Source organism: Hydractinia symbiolongicarpus, chromosome 7 (assembly GCF_029227915.1).
Source record: "Hydractinia symbiolongicarpus strain clone_291-10 chromosome 7, HSymV2.1, whole genome shotgun sequence".
Classification (NCBI taxonomy): domain Eukaryota; kingdom Metazoa; phylum Cnidaria; class Hydrozoa; order Anthoathecata; family Hydractiniidae; genus Hydractinia; species Hydractinia symbiolongicarpus.
The window spans coordinates 5,815,772-5,837,245 of record NC_079881.1 but is presented as its reverse complement, the minus strand read 5'-3'; the positions used below and the strand labels follow the sequence as shown (position 1 = coordinate 5,837,245).

General features: G+C 34.2%; 1 protein-coding gene across 2 annotated transcripts; it reads left to right on the top strand.

Annotated features, from left to right (window-relative positions):
- Positions 1-4,439: 4,439 nt before the first annotated feature.
- On the top strand, positions 4,440-20,238 carry LOC130648922 (src kinase-associated phosphoprotein 2-like). 2 transcript variants are annotated; one of them, XM_057455052.1, is made up of 14 exons: positions 4,440-4,521; positions 5,002-5,196; positions 12,682-12,804; positions 12,999-13,067; positions 13,393-13,533; positions 13,720-13,934; positions 14,928-15,102; positions 15,315-15,359; positions 15,820-15,861; positions 16,210-16,272; positions 17,281-17,361; positions 17,462-17,530; positions 17,762-17,824; positions 18,495-20,238. In XM_057455052.1, the coding sequence occupies exons 1-14, from the start codon at positions 4,479-4,481 to the stop codon at positions 18,689-18,691; spliced, it is 1,521 nt and encodes a 506-aa protein (XP_057311035.1). In that variant the 5' UTR covers positions 4,440-4,478; the 3' UTR covers positions 18,692-20,238. The 2 variants fall into 2 exon arrangements, with proteins under 2 accessions (XP_057311035.1, XP_057311036.1); XM_057455053.1 differs by lacking the exons at positions 4,440-4,521; positions 5,002-5,196 and adding an exon at positions 12,415-12,598.
- Positions 20,239-21,474: the final 1,236 nt, after the last annotated feature.

The window sequence follows — 21,474 nt, the reverse complement described above, 5'->3', positions numbered from 1 at the left end:
GAATAATTAGTGAACAAAAGGTAACCACAAAAAAAATCTGTCTGGAAATGATGCTTAGCTATCTAGGTTTTGCTCCAAAAAATTATCTGTGCTTAAACTTCAAAACATTGTTCTTAAAACTCCAAAATGTGTCTACCTCTGCACTCTCTTCATCTAAAATGCGAAAACTTTTCACCTCCAAAAAAATTGTTATGATGTCAAACCGAATCGCTGAATTGCACGCTGAATTGCCCCACTGTTGTCTACACCCTGTTGAGTTTCTACTTCTTGATTTTTCTGTATGCCTTTTTAGCAAAGGGGGTATTTACTGTAATATACATGAATTCCAGTGCATCATTTGTTTACTTTTCAGCAGTAAGCTCTTTATGGTTCTGGCATTTGTGTGGCAATAAAAAATGCTAGGATTTAGTAAAGAGACACCTTTTTCTGTGGATTTCTTCTCAAAGAAACATCCTTGAGGTTTTAAACTATTATCAAGTGTAGATTATTGCCTTCTGATTAGTTTTAATTCATTTAATGTGACGATATACCTTTATTGTATCAAAAACTCTAATTTTTTTTATTAGTCATTTATACTAAAGAAACAATGATCTCTCCAATGGTGAAACTATTTATTTATTTTTCGAAAGGGAATATTGACTTTATCCAAAAAACTAACTTTTTTTGTGATCGGTCTTTCACACTTCAAATTGAATAAGAGTAAGAGTGAATGTTTTTAACACTTATCATCCTCTTGAGTATAACTTTTTAAAAAATGAATTATATTTCCTTTCCGAAGAGAAATGACCATCTGAAAAAAAAACACTTTCAGTTCTAAAAAGGTAACCCATCTTGTTCTGTTTCTGCAATTCACAAAAAAATGTTAAACGACTTATAAATTTTTTTTATGGTATTCTCAGTCACGTCTTTGTGATTAATAAAATTTAAAAAGACAACCTTCTGAATATTCATCGCCTCGGACGTGTAAAAGTATTACCATCATCATGAGTATGCTTGAAAGTTATGATATTTTAAAAAATCCTTAAAACACTTTTTCGTAGTGTTTTTTTTTTCATATACCATCTATATATTACATTTTAAATCTCTTTTACAAAACTACAGAAGATCTACAATTTTTTAGAAAAAGTAAAATAAATCGAAAACAGGGACTTTGTGGAAAATATTTTAAAAATCGTTTTTGCATACATCTATCATGATTCTAAAGAACATGGAATGAGAATTGGGAACGAAGTAGTTTTGTAAATGAAGTCGCTTTTATGAAGGCAGGGTGTGTTTCAAAAATGTCTCTGTACTTTTCAGGAGTTAAAAAGTTTCAAATTATTTTTATATCATTTGATAGGTGTTTAAAAATGCTTTTTGGTGATGTATGAATAATAAACTTTGATTAACTATTGCTAAAAAAATCGCGACTTAAGAAATCATGCTCAAAAGGTATATCGTCACCTTAAAGTCCGAAAAATGCCTTAGTAAGAAGATGTGGAATAATAATTACTTTCCTTACCTAGAGCTCTCATCTTTTTCCTGCAAATGCAAATGCCAGAGCAGAAACCCACTGAAATTTTAAACACTGGAATCTATCCATTAAATAGTAGTGATAGCATGACAATATCTTCAGGTTAGACAGGATACCTGTCTAGTGCCTGTCCTGTAATTAGTAGCCCTGCTTTTTTAGTGCTCTTTCATGAAAAATATCAAAAAAGAAAGAATGATAGTTTATTCTATCTATCTAATCCACCCAATAAACCCAAAATAAGGAGCTACTTATACATACATTAATTGCTTTAAGTTCCCAGGAAAAACACATTAATAAAGAACCAAATGTATTTCAATTAAAAGATGTCATGATGTATGTAAAGGGATATTAGCAAGAATGGGTGAGAATGCTGGGACTAGCAAAAAACAAACGATACAAACTTTTCTGTGGGTGTACCCAAAATAAAGACACTATTCTCCAGCCGACACCTATCCCAAACACTAACTTATGGTCTTAAACAGGTTGTTGTTGTTTCCTTTTCTCTTTTTTACAACTTCTCATTGTTTCCTATTTTTTCTCTTTTTTTTAACAATTCTTGTTACTTTTTCATTTCATTATTTTTTTCTATTATTTTTTTTTTAAAAAAACGCCAGCATCAAACTCTCCCAGGAGGACGCGCACAATAACACACCTCTATCAAGGCTTGTAAAGCAGTCCAGCATCCACACCAAAATAACAAAGACAATTGGAGTGTGAAACAGGCCAATTGCTTCCAAACCTTTTCAGCCATTATATATCATAAAAAATTCTTAGGCATGCAACAGTTACGTGTAATACATGTCTAACAAGTGAATGTGAAGACACAGAAAATATGATTTCTCATAGGTATTATTGTCCATACCACCCAAAATGCCTGTCCTGTGCTTTTTAAGGTTCAAACATTCGATTCAAGCAGTATATTTTACTGCTGGAATTAGGTTAATATCAAAAGCTACCATTTAGTTAGGGAATAGAAGCTAAAAGTCAAAATATTGCCTTCTCTTTTTTTACAGTTAACCCCATCATAATCATCATTCTCAGCCTAACGTCCGTTTTTCATGCTAGCATGGGTTGGACAGGGTTAATTAATGACCCTCTTCCAATCTGATCTAGACTGTGTTAGATCTAAACTCAACTTCCTTTGTATCAAGTCTGTCCTTATAACCTCCTGCCAAGTCTTTCTCGGTCTACCTCTGGGCTTTGCCCCAGGAACTATTAAGTCTCTACACTTTCTTACCCAATTATCCTCCTCCATTCTTTCCAAGTTTCAAGCCAATTCAATCTTCTTATCTGGATAACATCTTTAATTCTACGGATACTTAGCCTGCTTCTTAGCTCATCTGAACTCTTTCTGTCTCTCAGACTGGCGTTACACATCCACCTAACCATTCTCATATCATTCCTTTCTAAACGGTTAAGATCATCCTGCTTCACTGCCCATGTCTCACTACTGTACAACATAACACTTCTTACACAGGCCTCATACAACCTACCTTTTAACTCAATTGACAAGGCTCTGCTAGTCAACAAAGGAAGTAACTCTCTGAACTTTTTCCAAGCAGAACCTATCGTGCAAGTAATATATTCTTCCAACACCCCCTTCACTGCCCAACATATCACCTAAGTAACAGAAGTTCTTACCTATCTCTAACGAGCCACTGTTGTACATCATTGAAGCTGGAAATACTTCATTCTCTATAATCTCACCTTTGCAGCGCTTGCATACAAACTGAATGTCAGCTCTTAACCTTCCACCAATACTACTGCACTTCTTATGTACCCAAGTCTGACAAAAAATTGAGTTACTACCAACCCCTTTCCTGCAAACTCCACAAGGCTACTTTCCAACTACAAGGTCACACTTGGCTGCAATGCTACTAATCATGACTTTAGACTTTGCTGTGTTCACCCTTAACCTCTTTGTGAAATTTACATAGTTTGAGCAAACTGTAACAACAATATAAGAGTGACAAAATTAAACTGTGTTTAAATATTAAATATTTAAATATTTCAGGAATGATTGTAAACATCACTAAAGGTGTATTTACGATAAACATTAGTGCAAAAGCTCCTGTTTTCACGACTCACCAAATAGTCTCACCAAAACCTCAAGTTTTTTAGTGTTAGTAATTTTCTAATAAAATTTTCCTTTCCAAGCGATTTGTTAGGAACATTGTTCCTAAGAGAGAATTGTTTATATTGTTACCTTTTCTTGCTAGGCTAGGATGCGTTTGTCATGGAATTACGTAACAAGCTTACTCATTCTTCCCTTTGTTTGTATCTAGTTCCACCTGCAAACTTTGTGTTTTTGCAGTTTAAAGATCTCATTCCTAAGTACTTATGCTCTGGCCTTGTTTACTAGTTTAATGGGGTTGGCTGCAATGCAACTTATTATGGCAACTATTCAGCACTTTAAGGTCAGAGGGTGTAAGAACTTGAGATATTGCTTCTTACTATTAACCTGTAAAAAGTCTTTGTCATCTGTTGACTCCATCATTTTGTTATTTTACCAGGTTATGCAATGACAGTATGATTTTAAGTTAACCTTAAGGAGAGCCTACTCATTAACCGTGATAAACCTCCCCTCAGTAACACCATTACTCTAGCATGTATGATTTTAAAATTCTCAAAAAATTTTTTGCAGAAGACACGGAAAATTTGTGTTAGTAAATTGAACTTCACAAAAACGCCTTGTGTTTTTTAAAATATTTATGATATAAAAACTGAAAAATTGATATTTTTAGCTTTATTAATAATCCTGTACTAAGAACTTAGCAGGTCAAGATGTAAAAGAGATTACAGCCAATATGCCCCTTTTCAACTAAGTTTTTCTTGCACATAAGCCAAACTTATTGACAAAACTTATATATTCCTTATCCAGACTAAAACTGTTATTATTTGTGCTGGTTGTATTTAAATGAAATCTTAATTATTATTTTGAACTTAGTGATTATAAACAATCAAAATGGCTAATCCAACACCAGATGATGTTATCAAAGTATTACAAAGTAAGTTCATTTTTAAATTCTACGGTTATTTTGGTAATTGCCCTTTTTATGTTGAGAAGATTGTTATTTCTTGTTTCTATTTCAAATTAGAAATATGTTTATGCAAATATTGGGATGCTACATAAGAACTTCTGAGAAATACAGTCATATTTGTCCATTTACAGTGACCGTCAAGCAACACATCAATTTAACGGAGTTTGTAAATACTCACACAAGGATTTACGAAACTATAGGGTTAAATATTATTAAGGTATCTCAGGAAATATTATTCATAACCTTAAATATAATTTTAATTATATATAATACAGTTCAACACAAGTTAAGCATGAAATAAGCGATAATAAAGAATGCTTAATAAAATTGCTTGATGCAAAAATAAATTGACTTAGGCTGGAAAAAGGTTTTACCAGTCACAGGAAAATGCAATCCTGCTTCTAGTGTGAGAAGACAAAATAATAATATGAAATTATTTTGTTTTAGTGACAATCAATTTCATGGATATAACACTGCTGGGAGAGAATCTATCTCCCAGTGCAGATATGGAGAGACAAGAAACTATAGAGAAATTAAACATGATGATTGAAAAGTTGGGTAATATAAAAGACACTGGATTTGTTAAAGCCCAAGCTGTAGAGCAATCAAAGCCAAATAAGTTCTGGAAAACAGAGAAAAAAGGTATAAGTTTCTTATCTTCAGAGTTATATCAACCATTATTCAGTCACTTCAGTTTTGTCTGAACTTAATACACCAACCTGACGTTCCCGCCCGTTTTGATTTTAATGCCCTGTCAGGGGTCTAGGACAAAGTTAGTGTACACAGGAATTTGTTTTAGTGTACGCTGGAAGGCTGGAAGAAGCCATTTTTGTTGCAATTAAAGTAATTTGGTGCATATACTTTAATTTATTTTGTAGTAACAATCAGTATGGGTCCATCACAATGACAAGTGTTGCTGTTGTCAAGTGTTTTAATAAAAAGAGGAAACTTGACAAGTTGTTGAATTTAGAATGCGAAATGCATGCTGGGAAAAAAGAGCAGACTGCTCATGCCCCCCACCTTTTTGATTGTATTGTTTTCTTGGGCCTAAATTGTACCAAGTTCGAAGACAGAGATGGGTTAAATTAATGAATAGAACAACTGCCAAAATTACTTCCTGGTTACCAAAGCCAAGTGATAGAGTCTGTTTACTTCATTTTGTTGATGGTAAACCAACACCTCAGCACGCTGATCCATCTTTGCATCTTGGCTATAACACAGCTCCAGTGAAACGAACACTTGTCCGTCACCCTTGTTCAAAAAGGTGAAGATCATCATTAACTGATGATGCCAATTCCTGTAAACAGATCTTTATTCTTAATTATAGCATTAACCCGTACATCTAAACCTAAAAGATATAATGAACATAATGACAATCTTGCCACTACATTCTGTCTCAATAAAACAAAACCATAAAGTATGTTCAACAAAAGAAACTGCAAGAAGCAGGAACACAATGTAAGAATGTTTTTAAAGACAATGTTGTCAAACATTTGGAAGTGTCATTTGGCATACTGTTATATTTGTTCTAATTAACCAAAACATAACGTTATTTCAACTGTTCTCTGCCGGATAGTATACGAAGCAGGTTTTCAGCTGAAGCAGTGCCTTTCGTAAGAATGAGTTCCCCGATTTCTCCTTTTTCGACCATCTCACGAAGTGCACAAATATCAATATACAATCGTTTATCTTCTATTACGTTGGTATTATTTACTGCCTCCACAAGCGATTTATTGTCTGATATACAGATAATTGGTTTATTAACTGAAAAAATCTCTTTAATTATGGCTCTGGCCAACGAGAGCCATGGTTTACGCACCCATGGCGCTTTTAACTACAGGTTTTAACCTGTGAGATCTCCAAATAAATGGCGCCATTCTGCTTTCACCATGCAGTAGCAGAAAAAATCCACCTTGTGAGCCGCCATTAATTAAATTTTCATGTGATGCATCACTGAAAAGTACAAGCGATGATGCTTTAACATCTCCAGTATTTGAAATAACAATCTTTACTTCAGTTTGCTGCAGATGTTTGAGCCGCTTGTTAGCTCTACGAGAATCAGCAACTGTTCCATGTTTAATGCGAGTGCTTAAATCACAGGCAACGTAAGCAGCATCAGATCTAGTTTGTTTTGCTGCCCATTGAATTTGACCAACTAAGGCTTTTAAGTGACATGCTTCATATTTTATAAGTGGAATTATAGACGTATCATTGGTCAAATTAATTGGTGGAATGTTACTAATGTAATTATGTTGATGAATAAATGCTGCACCACGCTCTTGTTTAATTTCTAATCCCAAAAAGTTAGACGACTTTGAGTTCTCTTTACTATATGAGAATGTCTTACGTAAATGTGCAATGACAGTGTCATGAAACAAATCACTTCCAACGAAGAAGCAATCATCAACATGACAGCAAATTACACCTTCGAGTGAAGTTTCTTTTCTCCAGAAAAATAATGCATTGTCATAAATGCTTCTTGTAGCTCCAACTTTATCGAATTCGTTAGATAATGTCTCATACCAAGCACGTTTTGCGTCGAACAAGCCTTAAACAGGTGTTTTTAGTTTCCACAGCTTGTTTGTGTTACGGCTCTATCAATCTTGGCACCTTGAAGAAACGCAGCTTTAATATCAAGACTGTGAATTCTCCATTCATGGGTTGCACCAATATTACACACAAGACGCGTTTCTACATTATATACTGACTTTGTGTTTACCTTTTCCCAATCCAAAATGTTTTCAATGTCAATTGATTTCATTGCTTTGGTTTTAACATTTTTGACATTCAACCAATTCTTATATGCTCCAACTCCAGATTTTCCTACTTTACCAGCACGACTAGCAACCATAAATTCAGCAAGTGTATTAGTATCAGGATCAATAAACCTAACCCTGTTCCTGACTTTTGGAAGGGTTACTATCAATGACTGTTCATTGCAAGGTGTGTTAGCAACTTCTTGCTCAATGCTTGATTTATGTGTTGTTTCAACCTGAGCATGGAAAATAGCAGGGATCTCATTTGCATTTACGGCATGATCACTAGGAATGTCATCAAGTACAACTTCTGACGATGTGTTGATATCCAAATCGTTTACATTTTCAAGCAATCCATTCACTACACTGTTTGAAATCGCACCAACACAATCTTCTTTTTTGGTTGTATTTTTCTTTACTTGAGGGTTTCCACTTGTGCTTTCCTGACAACTATGGTGTCCCTTCACTGATTGCAAGCGACAAGGACTTACTCGAACGTAAGTTCCTCCATGTTTAACAAGGACCTGTTTTCCATCAATGCCAAGGACTACTCCACGTTCTCTCCACTATTTCTCTCCACGTCGCTTATAGTATACCAATTCACCATTGTAAAAATCTTTGCTGGTAGATGTCTGTGTTTGATAACTGAGTGTTGTTTTAATTCTCCTTGAAGATTCACTTCCAATGAATGCTTGCGAGCAGCATTCAGGGCATTCAGATGATTCGCAATTAATTGGCTGGGTGTAACTGTTCAAAGAGCAGGAGGCTTGGCTGTAAGCATAGATGGAAGATTTGGATTGCGTCCAAATACAGGCTGGTTGGGACTGAATCCACGGTTATTATGCAACACATTCTTGGCACAACTAGTGTTGTCAACAATTTTCAAAATCATATTTTCCAGGATGGCATTATGACGCTCACATACACTATTTGACCATGGAGTTTCTGCTGCTGTTGTTTAAACTCTTGTGTTTAAAAGTTCTGCTACATCTCTTAAGAGCTTATTGTTGAACTCCCCTCCATTATCTGAAAAAATCAAGTTTGGTGTGCCAAAAATAGCAACCAAGTGTTTGAGAATTGCGTGTACCATAATTTCCTAATTCTTAGATAATATTTGATAATTGTAATACATCAATCATATGAAGTATGGTTAACTTTTTATGATTAACTGTCATGAATTTTAGGTCCATGGCAAGGCACTCATTGACATCTGAGGCCATTGGTAGTGAGACAATTGGCCTTGATCGAGCCTTCATATATCTACTGCACGTGTCACAAGAGTTTGTAACATTGTCAATTTCCTGAAATAATTCTTTATCTATAACATTTGCATCTTGGAGAAGAGTTTTCAGTTTGCTGCTGTCTATGGGATGTCCAAACTGCTTGTGGCTTTATAGCTATTTTGCATTTTTCTTCAGGTGATTTTACAGTGAGATCGTTGACTGTGAATATAACTCTGGTGTCATTTTCACCCTGAGATGTTTTGTTTACAGCAACTTGCTTAGGTGTAAGAGGTATACAGTAATGGCCATTTGACGTGTGATGTAAAAGAATGTGTCTTCCAAACATAGTCACTTTATCATTAACAAAATCAAGTTGGCTATTAGCTGCTTTCAGACTCTGTTTTAATAACAATAATGGTAATTCACAATCAACAACATCAGTAAGATATGGGGTTGCATTACAGCCATATTAACAGGGATATTAACTTGTTTAACTGAGGGGAAGCTTCCACCTGGCCCAAATTTAAAGGACTCGTTACTCTTACTTTCAGCTAAAGCTGTCCCTTCTGGCAAAGTACCTATGTAACAGTCAAGCCAATTTTTACCACAAACTGTTGATGAACATCCTGAGTCTAGTAAAGCACAATTCAAAGACTAACACATGACTTGCTCCATAAAGCATTGTTCCACACCCTTTGCAAAAAACTGCACATGTACTTCATCCTGTCCTTTGCTTCCTTTATTCTTATCAGGACAGTCATTCATGAAATGCATTACAGATTTGCAACGGTGACATTGCAATGGATGTCCATCAGGACCATCAGGGTTGTACTGGCTTCTTTTAGCACTGAAATATTTACCACCTCTGCCACGTCCACGAGTGTGCCAATGTTTAAAACGTCGTCTGTCAAACTGTTGACCATATAGTACTTCTTGCTCAACACCAATATCATAACTGTCTGTACTACTTTCACTTTCAACACATTGATCATAAATGGCTTTTATCTGTTTTTTTATAGAGTCATATGTGAGGGTAGGAACCATAGCACATGTTAGTTTTTCTTGTGCTTTCGGTAAATCTGCATTTTTTAGAAGTTGATATGCAAGAACTGCAGTTGGTAACTCAATTTTGAAACCCTTAAGTTTTTGATTCAGCTGCTCAAATTCATTTATAATCACCAATCGACATTGTCTTGGAACGATGAAAGGTTTCAAATTTTTCGTAAGCATTAAACATTGCTTGATCTTCAGTAATACCACAAAGTTTCTTTAATTTATTAACAAGTTTATTTAAACCATCTGAACATGCCTGACGTACTTTTGAATTTAAACTCAAATAAACAACTGGTCCTTGTTTCTTCTTCAGAAGTTCTGTAACTACTTCCCATAATTCCAGATCATGTACCCATGCATCAAAATCCCCATCTTCAGAAAGTTGGGGCAATCCATACTTTTGTGCCATCGTGATTGTTCCAGTTGCCATCTTCTTAACTAGCCTCTGCTAGTAGAATGTAAACAGATCTTTATTATTAATTATGGCTTTAAGCCGTACATCTAAACCTAAAAGATATAATGAACATAATGACAATTCCTTCTTTGATGAACCTGGTAGCTCCACATCACCCGGTGATTTCAGTAGCTTATTATCTCTCAGTGAACCGTTTTTATCTCCTGTCTTGTCAGACCATGATTATTCAGAAAACAAAAAGGAATGACTTGGTTGCAAAGATAAAGATAATCTCCTCCAGTCTTTAAATAAGAAAATCAACTTGTTATCACTGCAAAACAAAGTTTTAAAAAGGAACCTTGTATTTAATACAACCAAAGCATCTATTTTTACCTGGAGAAAAATTACAAGTGATAAAAAAATGAACTTTTACACCAGTATTACCACAATTGCTGAGTTTAATTCTCTGTTTTCCTTGGTCGAGCCTCACTTGTCAAAAGTTAAATACTGGAGGGGTCCTAAGTCTCATATTGTTTCCAGTAAAGTTAAAAAGACTTTTTTAGGACCTAAAAAACGTTCCATTAAAGATGAGCTTCTTTTAACTTTAATGAGGCTGAGATTGGGATTGTTAAATGAAGATTTGGCTGGTAGATTTGGTATTCCGCACACCACTTGTCCAACATGTTTAAAACTTGGATCAGAGTGTTGAGAATTTTTCTTGGTGATACTCTTGTTAACTGGCTTCCACTGGAAGCTATCAGAGATCATTTACCTTAAATATATAGCAAGGCTGGCCATCATAATATACCTTGGATAATTGATTGTACCCAGCTGTTCATTGAACGACCCAAAGCTTTAGATTTATAATCTTAAACCTGGTCTGATTACAAAAGCCATAACACTATCAAATTTTTGGTTGGATTATCGCCAACTGGCTATATCACGTTTTTGTCAGATTGTTACACCAGAAGAGCTTCAGATAAATTTATCTGTAACGATAGCGGGGTTTTTGATTTATCGGAGAGAGAAGAGATGAAATAATGGCTGATAGGTTTTTTTTTTCAAATTAGAGAAGAACTTATGTTAAGGTATTGCACACTCATTGTTCCACCAGGTGGAAGAGTTAAAGCTCAGATGACAGCAAGTGAATGTAAACGTACAAAAGATGTGTTCAACCTTCGTATCCATGTTGAACGTGTCATCAACAGAATTAAAACGCACAGAATTTTAAAGGGTGTATTGCCAATCACCATGCTACACCATGCTGATGATATTGTTCGAACCTGTGCAGCACTTTGCAATCTTAAACCACCTCTTATCAGTGAGAAAAAAGAAGAAGAAAGAAGACCAATAATTTTGGACACCTAATAAAACGGCTATTTTTATAGCCACTAATCTTAAAAAAAAACATTATCAAGGCTATTACAGTACTGTAATAACTTCTCACAAATTCTATAAAATTATAATTCTATAAAAATTTTTTTAAAAAAAAGTAACAAGGAAAAAGTTTATATATAGAAAACAATGTAATTTGATATGTGACACTCCTGCCAGGATTTGAACCTAGATCTCCTATCAAATTTCTTCATAGGAATCATACTATAGACCACAGGAGTGTTAGCAATTGCCACTTGCTAAAACAATTGTGGCTATAAAAGTAACCGTTCTTTTGGGCCATATTATGAGCTGTAAAATGAGGTTAAATAATGATCGTAAAACTCACTGAATGTAGATTTTAAATCATTCCAGTACTCTTCATTAAAAGCCAGTTTGTTCAAAATGTATCCATGTGGAGTACATATAAAAAAATAACAATGTTGACAACCTGTAACACCCATTTCCATTTGACATTGAATGAAATACTTATGTGATCCTTTAAGCTTAAATTCCCCATCAACATTGGTTAAGTAAGACAAGGAGAATCGTGGATATTCATGTGACAAAAAATTAACCGAATAAGGACATTTCACTTCCAAACAAGCTTTAAATAATTGGGATCAGGTAGTAGCACCTCACCATGTAGGAGTTTGGCTTGATATTCTTGCATTAGTTGACCTTCTACTTACTGTGCTGTTTTAACAAGTGGAACACTGGTCTCGGCAGCAACAAACACTCTAGCTACCAATTCAGCCTCTCTACTGGAAACCTTTAAACCACGAAGCCTAAGGAACATCTTTAACTCATCCACATTCATTTTATTGACCATTTCGTAATCCATGGCAAATTATAACTTAAAATAAAAGCTGCAACCAAAAATAACAACCACTCTTCGCAGCTTGAGCTTCAAAACTACCAAAGGCGCTAGAAATTTATGTACACTAACTTTTCCCTAGACCCTTTTTCCTGCACAGTCCCGGGAGATATCGGATTGGTGTATTAAAATATTTCATGCTTGCTTTAAATTTTAATAATACAGTCCCATTGTTATAAAAAAGATTTTCTTTTCTAAAGAATCGCCATATGTTTGTTCAGCTGCTCTCAGATGAAAACTTCTGTTAGCTTAAGAATAAAAATGGAAAAGGGAAAGTAAAATGAAGATAGAAGGTGTAATTCATTTAATTTTAACCTAAACAACAAAATGAAATCTCCAAAAAATTTGAAACACAAAAAGTACTTAAGTATGGACGTTTTTCAATGATTATAAATTCTTGTTCAAGACTTTTTGTGGTAAAATTTAGTTATTAATTTTCACTTGTTCTAGTTGAGAAGCCAGCAAGACAAGTCAGTACAATGAGCACTGGCAGTGCATATGTGGATATGAATGATGGAGGCAAGAGTTCACCAAAAATTGAATCAAAAGGATCCCCCAAAATCTCGAGTGCAGGTATGTTTCTGTTTGTTTAAAAAAACATCAGTCTATATTTTTTAATTGGCATCTTGCTATTTTATTTATGTATTTTGGTGATAAATAAAAAAAATAAATAAATATTAAAATAATAACTCACAAAGCAGCTTCAAACTACTTGGGCGCCAGAAAAACTCTTTTCTCTATGGTGGTTGTCATAATGTTTCCTTTAGAACATGCTGAGAAAGAAAATTTAAAAGTTGAGGAAGAAGATGATGATGATGACTATGAACTTCCAGCAAGTATGGCATAGATATAATAGTATAAATTTTTTTGAGCAGAAAATCTGGATTTTTTACCTAATTTTTAAATAGTCAAAAGTGTTTTTCACAATAACAGGATAATTATCAAAAATTGATAATTGAACTTTCAAGTCATCTTTTTAGTTAAAATTTGGGCATTCAAAATTGTGTAGGGCGATTGCAATATTAAGACAGTGCATAATCTAAAGCTCCCCCAAAGTACCTTAATATTTCTGAGTTAATAAGATGCACTAGTAAATGTTTTTAAAATTTCTTTCTTAGAAAAAACGTGTATTAGGAATAATTTTTTTTTCCTTTGAAACAGGTAAAGTAGAACAGACAAAAACTACAATGCCTGATGTAGCTGCAGAAGAAAGCACAATATCATATGAAGCATTAACAAAGAAAGTTAAAATATTTGAAAATTGTTCACCAACTGAGTTAAGAGCTTCAGCTACATTTTCAGGTATTGTTTCAGCTTAAAGACATTTACATTATCTGTCATTTTTTTGGTCTTCTGTTTGTAACATAAATGAAACGATTAGTTAAGTTTGTTATTTCTTCAAGGATTATATGTCTAGAAATCAGTGGAGATTATAGCCCTGTACCTATATCTAAACTCTGATATATAACGTTACCATTTTTATCCCAGGTTATCTTACTAAACACAAGAAGAGAGTCTTGACAAAATGGCACCGACGTTATTGTATCTTGAAAGATGAATTCTTGTTTTACTTTAAATCAGAAACAGATAACAAAGAAACCGGCGTCATCATTTTACCGGGTTATGTGTTTACAGTTCCACCAAAGGATAAAGGCTTTCTTTTCGTTCTTGAATCACACGATAAAAGTCGAGATAATTATATGGTAGGTCGAAGAAGTTATGAAGTTATGAAATGAATTAACCTTAAATCAGTAGATTAAAGAGGGTTTTGTGAAACAGGGAGCTTTTATCTTAATGCTCCTTAAAAACATTTGTATATTTCTGTAAAATCTAGAATATGTCCTTGTTTTGTATCTTGCTTTTGTCTTGTCAATCAAATAAGCCCTAACACGTATGTAGGTATAAATGGAGGCCCTGATAAGTGTTCAATATAAAGCCTCATAAATGTAAATGTCAAATGATATATTTATACCTTAAGAATACGGATACAGTTAACATCTCGCACTACCAGTGGTGGTCAATGGAAGATATAGTGATATTTTGTCAAATTTTGTAAAAATCTTCTTTGCTGGTATTGCTGGTGAAGTCACTTCAGGAAATTGTCCTGGATTATTATTTCTGGAATGGCAAGAAATTAATATGAATATTGTCATTTTATTTTTTCTGAAAGAAATAACGTAGTATCAGTTTAGCTTCTGGTTATTGATAGGAAATGGCTGTATAATAGCTTCAAACCTTTTTAGGCATTTTCACCTAAACTTTCGGTTTTTATTTGATATACACATTTTTTGCAACTCTGTGGACCATGTTTAAAAATGACCATTCGAATTAGTTCTTTGGAACTTGAATTTATAAATCTTAAAAGTTCAAGAAAGCAGACGAATAACATTAAAACGATGAAAAAAGGGTTCAAGGCTGTGAATGTTTAAGACAGCGAATGTTTTTTTACGGGTAATAACCCTAAATGTTGCAGGGACTGGTGAAAAAGCTCTGGGTGAAATTTCAATATGATGGCGGGCGCTCCCTTTTTTTAAGTGAAAAAGGTACATAGCAATTTCTTTTCAGGAAAAGGAGGAATCACTAGTTTCATGAATTAGTTGTGTTTAGCTACGTTGACCCACATTTCTCACTGTGTTTATAGTGTTTTGCTGTAAAGTGCTTGTTAGATTATAATTGGTTGTGATTATCTTTTGTAGTTTCAAGCAGAATACCAAGAAGATCTTGAGCAATGGAGGAAGCATATATGCGCAGTCACTAGTAAAACATTAACTTCATCACAGATGGGAATGGTCAATCAAGTTGCAGGTGAACACCAGGAGAAAGACAGTAATGATGGCAGTGGAAGTGCGCGCGTGGAAGATATATGTGGAGGTAAGCGTGTTGCTTTTAATGCTAATGTAATTTTGTCATATTTAACTCCCAATGATTTCTCTACTGAGGATGATTCACCCTAATAAGAATTCCAAAGATGAGGAGCAAATGTAACCAGTATATATAATAAGCCAGTATGATGAATTAAAAAAGAGTGTTTAGCGACGTACCAAAGTAGCATTTTTTAAAGTTCAGTTAATTCTTTTATATAGAATTATACGATGACGTAGTTGTTCCACCTTCAGACCCACCACAAGGTATATAAATTTGATCACAATGCACTTTCTTTATCCTGCAGGTTTTTTTTGGAGTAATGACTATTATAAGCATTGGACCACCATAAAACTTTCTGAAATAATAAACATCAGTTTCTGAAATCACCCCTAGATTCATCTAAGCGAGTAATGCTATGTTTTTCAACAAAGGTGCAAATGATCTTAAAATACCCTCTAGCAAAATATGTGTTGATAGGTGACATTGAATTATCTCATGTTATACGAAATCTGCTGACTTCTGCAAAAAATACATGCTAAATTATGCCTTTACACCAAGGCCTAACGAAAACCCAGGGTTAGGTGAATGGTGACATATAACCATCACTTGGGATCATGACTTGGGCACCATTGGAACTCCAAATTGTGGAATAAGTAAATATAGTAGAGTAATAAATAAAATTACTAATAGGTATATATAAAATGCGTGTTATTTTATTTCTAGAACTTTATGACGATGTAGCCTCAACCAATGAACCAGCGCAAGGTTTGTACTAAAACTACATTGTTGCAAAAAATGTAAGAGGTTTAAAGGGAAATAATGATGGCTCGCGTGGGGTGGACGGCGTTCTATGGATTTTGAAAGTGTTCGAAATTTATTTTATAAGAAGGGGGATTAGACATTATATTTTACCTTATTCTTAATAAAAATAAGCAATTTACGTTTTCGATAAACATTTTTGGCTTTATTTTTTCGTTCTTCTTATCTATCTTTATTTTCATAAATATGAACTTTAAAAACGTTTAGATTCAAAATTTCCGTTATAAACAAGCATAAAGAAAGGGGAATCGTGTTTCTTGTTTGAAAGTCAAATAATCTTAATTTACTTTATAGAGTTGTATGATGATGTACAACCAGATATGCTACCTCCTCCCCCTACGAAACTTCTACCTGAAGGTGAGATGTAGTTATTGCAAATTTCTATGTAAAATCATAACGAAATTGTTGGATAAAATCGACTTTTTATATAAGAAACCTTGCTAGGGATCTACAACTCCAGACATGGTGTTACTACTGTTGTGCTTTAATATTAGTTCCTATCAAATTTTTTTAATCGTTGCGTCTTGGAAACTCAGTTGGAACACAAAAGCGCGTCAAGCGTCCAATATTACAGTGGGGTTGCGCAACTCAGTTGGAACACAAAAGCGTGTCAAGCGTCCAATATTACAGTGGGGTTGTGCAACTCAGTTGGAACACAAAAGCGTGTCAAGCGTCCAATATTACAGTGGGGTTGTGCAACTCAGTTGGAACACAAAAGCGTGTCAAGCGTCCAATATTACAGTGGGGTTGTGCAACTCAGTTGGAACACAAAAGCGTGTCAAGCGTCCAATATTACAGTGGGGTTGTGCAACCTATGTTTGATTTGATTTCATCGCAACAGTTGTGAAGCTGGCGTGCAAAGTTGCACACTGAGGGAAAGTGAGGGATTATTAAGAAGTTTCAAAGTTTGCCAAAATTTCCTATCTTTTGTATGTCAGAAGAACATCAGGAAATTAGGCTTTAGATGGTAATAAGAGCTTTTTTTTTTGGGGGGGGGGATATTCCAGTCAGCAATTGTCAGAAATATCAGGAGATAATATTGACCTCGGAATAATAGGGTTTAAAAATGACCCATGTACAACTGTCTCAAACAGGAAGCATATGGTTTTATTGTTGCAGGGATGTACAATATCTTTGTATGTGCGACTTTGTACAAACATTGTCTTTATTAAGCTTTCTTAGCAATATAGACACGCGAGTTTTGATTTAAAGATTATAGCTGGATTCATAGAGTCAATTAAATAAAGATGAAATGCTTCCAATGACGTTGTAGTTGTGAGAAGGTGAAGGCTGGCGTAAAATGAACTTTAATTTAAAATATAGACGAAAATAAAGAATACAGTATGTTTATATTTTTCACTACAGAACCACAAGAAACTGCGGGAGAAATGTACGAATTCATTCCTGGTCAAATGAATCAAAATGTACCAACACCCGCACCAGCAGGTGAGCAGTATTCAGTACAAATCGTTATCGTTTTGTAGATGCTGTGTAGAATTATTCTTATGGATAGTTAAGCACTATGACGAATCTTTTTTTTTCATAGCGCCATTACCTAGCAGATCTCCTTTACATGCACCGACAGTTGAGAATGCACATATTCCACCGCGACGACGTAAGTGGATTTATATCTGTGTGTTGATCTCTCTACTCTTTTTCTGTTTTTATTGCATACCTCTCCATTACTTCATGATATGTCTTTTATCTCGCACGTGTTTTCATTTTTACACGAAGCTGTTAAAAAACTAATTTAAAAAAACAGACGTGGAATGACGTGAATAATGGTTTACCAAGAATAAGATAAGAGCCAACGTCCTCTATGTTTAATTATTGTTTATTTATGCAGCTACACAAAAGGGTGCCCCACCGATTCCACCAACCAGCGCATCGATGAATCACTCGACGCCAGGTCAGTATATACTGTCATGTTAGTTATTTTGCGAAGAGATCCTCCCTTTTTTGTGCCAGGGTGTCTGTCAAACCTTGGAAAACCTTGAAACATAAAATCAGAAATTAAAGCCAATTCCGCCAAGTTTTGTTTTCACCTAAACCTCTTCCCTTAAATAGATTGTTTTAAAATCATTGAATATATTCCATCATTGAATAACCGTCAGCCTGTGGAGAAAACCCCTGAAACCCTAAAACAAATAAAAACTAGTCTAGTTTTGTCTTGTTTTGCTGCGTTCATTCACTCCTGATAACTCGTTTTCTTTTCAGTTTCTTAAATTCTTCCTCCCTTCAAGTTTAAATGTTGCGCAATGTTGATTTTGTTTTTTCACATTTCGTTGTAATGGCGCCTTGGAATTTTTCTTGTGTATGATGTGTGTGCTTAAGAACCCTTATAACATGGCTAAAAGTTAGAGCAAAATAAAAATTAAAAAAGTCAACCCCCTCCCCAGGGCTGTTTAGACTTTTTATATTTGATCAGACTATCCAGACATAAAAAGCCTAACAAGCCCTGGAAACTAGGTTGGGAAAATGTTTGAAAAATTCGCAAGATACCTTGTAGCAGTGTCGCAATTTGTAAATAAAAAGAGATCTTTGCTGTCAAATTGCTCTATTGCTTTTTAATGTTTCAGCTGACAAGCAATTCCAGATGGAGGATATATATTTGGGTTTGTATGATTGTGCTGGCCAGGATAAAGACGACCTTTCGTTCAAACGAGGCGATATTTTGTATAAATTGGAAGAGATAGATATGAACTGGTGGGTTGGCTATTTGAATGGAAAATGCGGTTTAGTACCGAGTAATTTTTTGGTCGAAGCTTTTTCTTAAATTTTCAAATTTTGACGTGTTAGCACAATTAGGATCATGCAGTGCGGTGTTGTCAAAAACTTTCGCAAAGTTGAGAGATTAAATTTTGCGAAATTTCATGGTTTTTATAAACCGCTAACTTTAATTCCGCGAAATTCATTTTTTTTTTCAAGCACAAAAAAAAAATGATATCGATATACATTTTTAGTGGTGATTTGATTGAAAGGTAAAACTGTCTTTGTCAAAAAATCAATTCGCGCGAAATTTGCTACTTTCTGTCACTCGCGAAAATTAATTTTGTAAAATCCTAAAATTTATACGTTTTTTTTTTCATACAGCATATTTTTTTACCGTCAAATTTTATTTTTATAAATTTTTTGTCTTTAATGTTTTTTTGTTGAGGTTTTACGAGATATTCACAAGGAATGGTACATTTAAAATTTAATCAAAAGCTTAGCAACTGACAAAACTTTGTCAGCAGGTCGTTTTTCTTCAACCATTTATTTTCCATTTGCCAAAAGTCGCCCTAAAGGACAGTCAGTTCTTCTTATTTCTTTATTGCAGTCACTTTTTACTGATTTTGAGGTTATTGTTTAAAAAACATTATTTTCTAAGTTTATCGCCATTTTGAAATATATAAAACTGTTACTCGGCTTTTAACAATTAGGTAATTTGAATCTCGTTTCAAGACGAGTCGTGACAAAATTTTCCACCATGTGAGAACGCTTTGTCAGTTAAAATAATTCCTGGGATGTAGTATGTAATAAAAATGTTAAACGGATATTCCAATAGCCAACTGCTAATAGAATAAGTAAAAAGACAAATGTAATTTTTGTTTCGAAGACGCGTTGAAGAATGCTGATAGCGAATCTGACACTCTCCTTTGCGTGTGCAAAAATAGGAACTTTGCATCCTGTTGGCTACAGCGTAGTGACAATTGAAATAGAATTTTTATTACATTGTGTGATTTCACTTATTCTGTCAAACAGATGGTAATGTTGAATCCGGGATGAGGTATAAACATTTCGATATTTTCATTTGCTTAAATACGTATAAAAGTAGGCTCCAAATTCCTCTTTTTAGAGGTTATCAGATAATATTTTTATCCACCGGTAGACACCAGTAGACAAAACCCAATTTTTTCACAAAATATTTTTGATGGACATATTGTTTTTAAGTTTAGCCACAGCACACTTAAATTTCCCAACAGCTAAATATTTAATTGTATATATATACATTTATTTTTATTTTTATTTTTATATCTATTAAGTTCACGAAATTGTTGTTTACTTTATTTTATAAATCCACATACTAATATCAGTTTTATTTCTCTCGCCAATAATTCAGCGTAAATTGTATAAAGTCCATTCTCGTCCCCACAGCTCTTTGAGATAAACCTCGAAAGTACTAAATTTTGAGGTTTATCTCAAAGATCTCCCAGGACGAAATTGTATAATGTAATTTCTTATGAATGTATCTTTGTAACACATGGAAGAATTTTGATATTTCTTCCTGTTTTTCTCAACCATGTCTCTGCGGTAAAATAAACATCTATCTTCATGATCGAATTTTGAAGTCATAAATGTTCCATTGAGTACCTGGAACGCCCTGTTACGCTTGGCGGTGAAATGAAGAGGGGCGTAAACCTTGCTTGTTGACTACAAAATGTAACTAACGCGCCAATCAACTTCAAACTTTGGTTTAAGTTACGTTTTTCGTGTGAACAAGGTATTTTTGTTATTTTTATAATCATGTAAGAAATTATAGCTTACAAAATCTTGATTATATATAGAGTGATCACCATTCCTGAACACTCCTGCAAACTCCTGAATTCTGAGAAAATAATTCCTTTTTAATCTATAAATTCTTGTTTAGGTTCGATGTCTTAGGTATCGTTATGGGGAATGTTTGCTTTTTCCTTATTGAAATTCTCTTTCCGTCGAACGCAATTACTCCTGAGAGAAGTTTAAAAAAAGTCTAGGAATTTACTCTCTCGAATGAGTGGTATACAACAACCTCGATCCCAGGACCTGTTGTTTCTGTATATGACGGGAATATAACAAAGCCTGTGGACGAGGTTGTCATATTTACATGAAAGAGCGTGTAATATTGAAAATATTCAATACAAATGCTTCCATCTGCAACAGCGGCCACCACATTCAAAATTACTTCTCAATAGTTTCACATACTTTCACATATTGTAGCTTTATAAAGTATAGATAAAACCTCGAAGTTATTCTTAAAGAGCTCCTAAAAAATTCGAAACAGTGTGTTACCTATATTATACAAGGTTTAACCTTTGTTCTAGAATAAACTTAGCCAGTATAATCATCGAGATATTATTATTTAATAATTTCTCTATGGTTATAATACCACGTGTTATAGAAAAACATCAATGTATAGTGTAATAAAAACACGTAAATAAACAAAGTGAGATTCTTCCAAATACTGCCGGTTTAAATCAATCGTATCGACAACCAATTTTAGGATCAGAATAACAATGATAGGTTAGAAATCTCATGTCGTAATGGTATTTATATCGACATATTATATAGGACATTTCAAACGTCAGTTTAATGAATTTCTTAATGTTATTTTTACCACAGCCGCTTAGACGCCTTTAAAAGAGAGGCTAAACTATGAATGATAGTTGCAAAAATACTTTTACAAATTTTCGTTGCTAAAGATGGGGATTTGGCGCTCCTAGCTTTTTGATGAGGCAAACTCAATCGCGAGAAAGAAGATTAAAACACTCTGTAGGAGGGTGCCAAAAGTAAACAAGGTTGTCTTTATGTATATCTTTT

Coding starts and splice junctions, on each gene's coding strand:
- LOC130648922 (XM_057455052.1), top strand. CDS start 4,479: ATGGCTAATCCAACACCAGATGATGTTATCAAAGTATTACAAA. Junction 13,935..14,927: donor AAAGTCGAGATAATTATATG/GTAGGTCGAAGA, acceptor TATCTTTTGTAG/TTTCAAGCAGAATACCAAGA. Junction 15,103..15,314: donor CGTGGAAGATATATGTGGAG/GTAAGCGTGTTG, acceptor TCTTTTATATAG/AATTATACGATGACGTAGTT.